The sequence below is a fragment of the Orycteropus afer genome, unplaced genomic scaffold, assembly GCF_000298275.1.
Source record: "Orycteropus afer afer isolate SDZICR_OR568_19922 unplaced genomic scaffold, OryAfe1.0 scaffold00336, whole genome shotgun sequence".
NCBI lineage: Eukaryota > Metazoa > Chordata > Mammalia > Tubulidentata > Orycteropodidae > Orycteropus > Orycteropus afer.
This window is the reverse complement of record NW_006921923.1, coordinates 1,210,601-1,216,521: the sequence shown is the minus strand read 5'-3', so window position 1 is coordinate 1,216,521 and position 5,921 is coordinate 1,210,601. Positions and strand designations below refer to the sequence as shown.

Below are 5,921 nucleotides of genomic sequence, written 5' to 3'. Positions count from 1 at the left end.
TCTCTAAATAGTGTCTATCTAAATAGTGAGAGTAAAGCAAGGTTGGCAGCTCTGCAGGAGAAAAACTTGATGATCTGCTTCCATAAAAGATTACAGTTAAGAAAACTCTATGGGGAAGTTCTGTTATATAGGGTTGCTGTGAGTCAGAATTGACTCAATGGCACCCAACAACAATGAACTTGGCAGCTACAAACTTGGATGTAGAGCAAAGGATGATAATAAGGCAAGCAGATTTGGGTAATAGAGCTTTTTGTTTGGCATTAGAAAGAAAGAATGGAAGGTTTGCTCAAGACATATGTGTTCCTAACTCCAAATTTTGTTTGGCAACATTACTTTTATTTGTTGTTATTTTGCGGTGTCATTGAGTTGATTTTGCCTCATAGCAACCCTATATGGCGATGTAGAACTGCCCCATAGGGTTTACTTGGCTGTAATCATTATGAGAGCAGATCACCAGGTCTTCTGCAGAGCCACTGGGTGGGTTCAAAATTTCAACCTTTCAGTTAGCAGCCAAGAGCTTAACTGTTGCACCACCAGGGCTTCTTTATTTTGATTTAGGACTCACAAATCTTGCTTTCTGAGGAAGGTAGAGAAAAGGATGATCCCTTGTACATTTTGTTCCTAAATATTTTACTGTGTTTTCAGTGAAAGTTTATCCCTTGTGCATGCTTAAAACCCTATTTATCCTTGCAGTTAAACAGATGGACTCTGTACTCCTATTACCTTCCACAGTTTAAGTAAGGATTTTCTTAAAGTCTCCAGATTGGATTGTTAGATATTGATAGGTCCAAGGCCCAAATACCATATTTTGTCAATTCTAAGGTTTAATTTTCCCCACAATTTAATGTTTCTGATATTGGGATGTACCACACAATCAATCTGTACATTTCATGTGGTAGTGTGAATATTTTTTTCTCCCGAGATGTTATTATTAAATAAATGGCACATTTACAACTTGATGGTGTCTTAGATATGGGAAATGTCACATAATAAACAGGAATAATAAGTTTATTGAACAAGAAATACTTAGTGTAGGGTCAACAACCTCTTTAGTCTGTATCTTACCAGTGGGGTTAACAATGGCAGCAGATGTCAACATTAATGTCCTTCAAGATAAAATTCAAGCTACAAATCAGGACTTTTTTTTTTTTGAGAGCCAATTTATTAGCACATCACTGTCCATACTTATTCTTTACTCTTATTATATTCACCCCCTTACTCAATATGCCATGCTATTTCATGCCTCAATACCTTTCCACATGCTCTTACATCTGCTTGGAATGTCCTTCCCTGTTGTTCACTGTAGAAATTCTATCCACCCAAACAGATTTGATCCCTTTCTGAGTTATGTCACCATGTACAGGGTTCTGTGCCTCTAAATACGTGCTTACCATACTGAGCTTCATTGATTTGTTAGGTGTTCATCTTCTTAAATTCTTTGAGGGCAAATAACTGTTTCTTATTTATGTTTGTATCCTTAGTACTTAGGGCAGTGCCTGGTAAGCAGTAGTATTTACCAAGTATTTAACTAGTGAACAAATGAAAAAAAAGGAAAGAAAGGGAAAAAAGAAAAGCATACACATGGTAAAGTGCCATCCCACTGCCACTGAGTCAATTCCAACTCATAGCAACCCTATAGGACAGAGAAGAACTACCCCCATAGAATTTCTAAGGCTGTAAATCTTTATGGAAGCAGACTGCCCCATCTCTCTCCTATGGAACAGCTGGTGGATTCAAACCACCGACCTTTAGGTTAACAGTCAAATGTTTTAATCAGTGAGCTCCCAGAGCTCCCAGCAAACATTTCATTTGATTCAGTGGTGCCTTAATTTGGCACTTATCCAACCCCTCTGAACTCATGGTATATGTAGAACTGTTAACAATAAAATGAATTTATGTTAGTTTTGTCTCTCTAATCAATGATAAATTCATTAGAGGGAGAGATTAACTCTTCTTCTGTATACACTTGTTGAGTTTTAGATAACTTGTACGTTCCTGTTTAGAGGTATGATTTAGCTTCCAAGATTCTTCATTCAGGATACCTTTATTTTTAAAACTAGTAGCCATTTTCAGGAGCGAAATGGAAAGGCTCACAACAGCTTTATTTATTTATGGTCTAGAATTTCTCCAGAGTTTAGAGCAATCTTCAACACTAAATATCAAAAACATAATTTTACAGCAATTTCAGAGATGAATTTTATATTACTGATAAAGCCCTGGGAGCTAATTACTTCAAGATCACTTGAAACCTTAACTCATTAGAGCTAGAAAAATCTCCTGAAGTACTTAAAGTCACTATTCCCATTATGTTACTTGCTTCAATTGAGTAGCTTAGATTTCACTAATAAGAAAAAAGTTCATGCAAAAAAGATTCTATTACTATTTGTTTGAGGAAAATATATTCAGCATATCCTATGAACACCTTGGAGCCCATGGGTGGTGTGAACGGAGGTGCTAACCTAAAGGTCGGCAGTTCTAGTCCACCCAGAGGTGCCTCAGAAGAAAGACCTGGTGATCTACATCTGAAAAACCAGCCATTGAAAACCCAATAGCACACACAAGCCCAATAGCATACTCTAACACACATGGGGTTCACCATGAGTCAGAATTGATGGCAACTGGTGGTTTTATGAACACCATACTACTACTCTATCATGTAGAGTATTGTAAGAGAGGGAGAAAATGGTAAATATATAGTCCCTGATCTAAAAAACCAAACAAAAAAGGAATTTTCAAGAACATAATACTTGTGTATGCTGCCAAAATGAGTTTTATTCCGCTCTTCAGGCTAGGTAGGCCCAGACTTTCCCACAACATCACTATAAAGGTCAAATGGGCAAAAGTAAGGTAGTATAGTTGATACTGTAGGTATCGCTATGAATATTATATAAAAACACTAATTTGGCAAGAATGCAGTCCAACAGGTAAGGGAGACAAGTAACTTTTTAGATGTCTTCTTAGAATTTTAAATGAGAAATTTAGATCCAAAAATTAAAAATATAATCCCTTTTTAAATTCCCCAGTGCAAGTTGAGTCACTGAAATAAATACAGAAATAAGAGAGATGACAGACCCAGAAAGAAAATATTTCATTCTGATTGCCTGTCAACTCATCAGAAGTTAATAACCATGTATGGGACTAAGATGAAAACACATTCAGTCCAAACAAATTGGGCAGTTTTAATAAGACTAGAAATCCTGTATTATGTCATATCATTCTATTGTGTTTTTTTGTAAATTTTACCCACACGTGTAAACTTGATTACATGTCTATAGTGATTTACAAATTTTAAACTGCCTAGCTCATTATTCCCCTGTTGTTGTTGCTGTTATGTGCCATTGAGTCGGACCCGACTCATAGCGACCCCTCCCTGGGTTTCCAAAGCAGTGTCACTACGGAAGTAGATTGCCCCTTCTTCCTTCCGAGGAGTGGCCAGCCTTCTGGTTAGGAGTCAAGTGCCTTAGGCACTATGCTACCAGAGCTCCTATTATTATTCCTCTAGTAGCTGAAATATAGCAATCACTGTTTTAAAGAGTCTACAGCCTTGTTTACAGTACTATATACACAGCATTCACTCAGTTTAGCTATAACAGTCATACAGAAAATGGGGGGCAGGGGAGAAGACAAGCTTACCACAATATCCTCACAACATGCTATAGAAGAGTCCTTTCTGCTCAATCCTAGGAAAATATCTTCAGTTCCCACCTGTTGTTTGAATATAATCTCATACCTGAAAAAAAAACAATGATAATAGAGATTGAAATGAAAGAGCAATTTTCTGTCACAGAGAAGACCTTATGAGGCCATGGTATTACAAAAACCAAAAGGACTACATAGAGTGTTTGCAGTTTTCAGGTACATAGCAAAACATAAAATCTAGAAATTTAGTAAAAAATACCAAGCACTTGAAAAGTAAGGTTTTGTTTATTTCACATATATGTTAATTTTCTAAAACAATGCTTAGTTGTTTTAGAACTATACAAATAAAACAGATTGAGGGAACTTCTAATACTCTAATAAAACTAAAAGTAGCAGAGGATGGTCCTCTCCTGGAAAACAATGGTCCAGAAAAATACTGGGGTCATAATCCAGAGTTTGGTAGATACATAGAAACCCTCCTCTGCTAAACTTGAGCCACAGAGCAGAGTCAGAAAATCGAGTATTAGTAGTGTTTCTGTAACTAACTGTGATCTTGGGCAAATCACAAACTCAGAGGGTTCTCAGCTTCCACATTTACACAATTTATGGGAGAAGGGGCATTTGAATGAAATGAACTCTATGGTCTTTTCCAGCTCTAAAATTCTACAACAGAAAGACTGGTAATGGCAGCCAGCACAGTTACATACAGTATTTAGGATCTAGCCCTACAGAATTCTTAGTTCAATGAAAAAAAATTTCACATATCTTTTCTTCCTGGTATATTTGGGCCCCCAGGGATAGAATAGTTTTTAAAAGCACCCAGCTTCTACATACCCTTATCTCTTCAGATGGAATGAAATAAGCAAAAATTTACTGTTTTTTCCTTTTGATTGTACCCTAAGAAAGAAGTGGTAAATCTCTAGACAGGAAGACTAAAGGACTAGATTGAACTGCTGATCATTAGCAAGTAGGAATGCCCAAGAACAAAAACAAGGGATTTCTCTGAGCTTCAACAGGACTAACAATAAGTAGCTATTTGAAATGGGACATTTTTCTCTTAATAGTCTGTAACATCTAACAAATATTTACAAAGGTGAAGCCACGTTAAAGCAGAACAGAAAAGTATTGATCCAGATGGCTGTGGCTCCCAAATGGATCCTGCTCTTATCCTGAGCTCCAGACTCAATTTTCCAAGTACTTTCTATATTGGTTTGCCTGCATGCCCCAAAGGCATCTCAGATTCTATACATCCAAAATCAAACTCATTTCTTTTCCTTCACTTTTTCCCCATCGAAGTTAATGCTATCAATATTCATCCAATCACCCAAACTGGTAACCATAGCATTATCTTCTATGCTTTCCTTTTATACATGATATCTACTCAAATATCAAATTTTCCTTCAAAAATCTCTTAAATTAAAAAAAAAAAGTTGCTCAAATAAAGACATTCACACTTCCCTCTAAGGCCACTGCCTTAAAGATCCTTATTTTTTTTCATTTGGCCACTTGTGATTGATTTTTCTTTTGTGAACTGCCTGTTCATGTCCTTTACCCATTTTCCTACTAGGCTTTGGGACATTTTGAAATGTATTTGCATGAGGTAGAAAGTGAAGATTTAAAAATTTCATACAGCAGTTTTCTTCATATCTTTACTGGAGTTATTATTCATTTAACATTTTCATGGATGTTCTATCTTTGGAACATCAAACATCAGAATGAAAAGTGAAAATTTACTCAAATTTGGATCTTGTCCCATGTAGATGTTTGACATTCATTAGACAATATGACAAATAAGTGACTTAATTCTTACCTTTCATATGAATGTGTGGGCATAATATAAACATAACCTGTGATTTATTCTCTACATTCTTAGAATGCAAACAGAAAACTTGTTTTAAAAATCTTACTTTTTTAAAATGAGGTTTATGTTTTTTTGACATTGTTTATTTGAAATTTGGATGCCTCCCCCCAGTTAATTATCTGCAATCTCTCCCTGCTTCTATTTCAGAACTGACATAGGAGATAGAAGCATAGGGGTTATCTTAAAGCATTGGGCACGGTTTTGTAGTCAGAATTAGAAAAGTTGTCAGATCGTTTGTCATAGAGATCTTTAAGAATTTATAAGGTACATTGTAATTTAATAAATATTACCTTTTTACAAGTTATTCTAAATATTTGAAGTTATATATATATATATATATATATATATATATATGGGAGCTCTGGTAGCATAGTGGCTAAGACACTTGCCTGCTAACCAGACGGCTGGCGGTTCAAACCCA

The 5,921-nt window shown here is 35.8% G+C and overlaps 1 protein-coding gene across 1 annotated transcript in view; it reads right to left on the bottom strand.

Moving 5' to 3' along the window:
- Positions 1 to 5,921, bottom strand: part of DNAAF6 (dynein axonemal assembly factor 6) — a 60,155-nt gene that overhangs the window by 42,266 nt on the left and 11,968 nt on the right. The window contains exon 4 of the mRNA XM_007952411.2: positions 3,634 to 3,730. Coding sequence (XP_007950602.2) covers positions 3,634 to 3,730 — 97 coding nt within the window. The remainder of the gene's footprint in view (positions 1 to 3,633; positions 3,731 to 5,921) is intronic.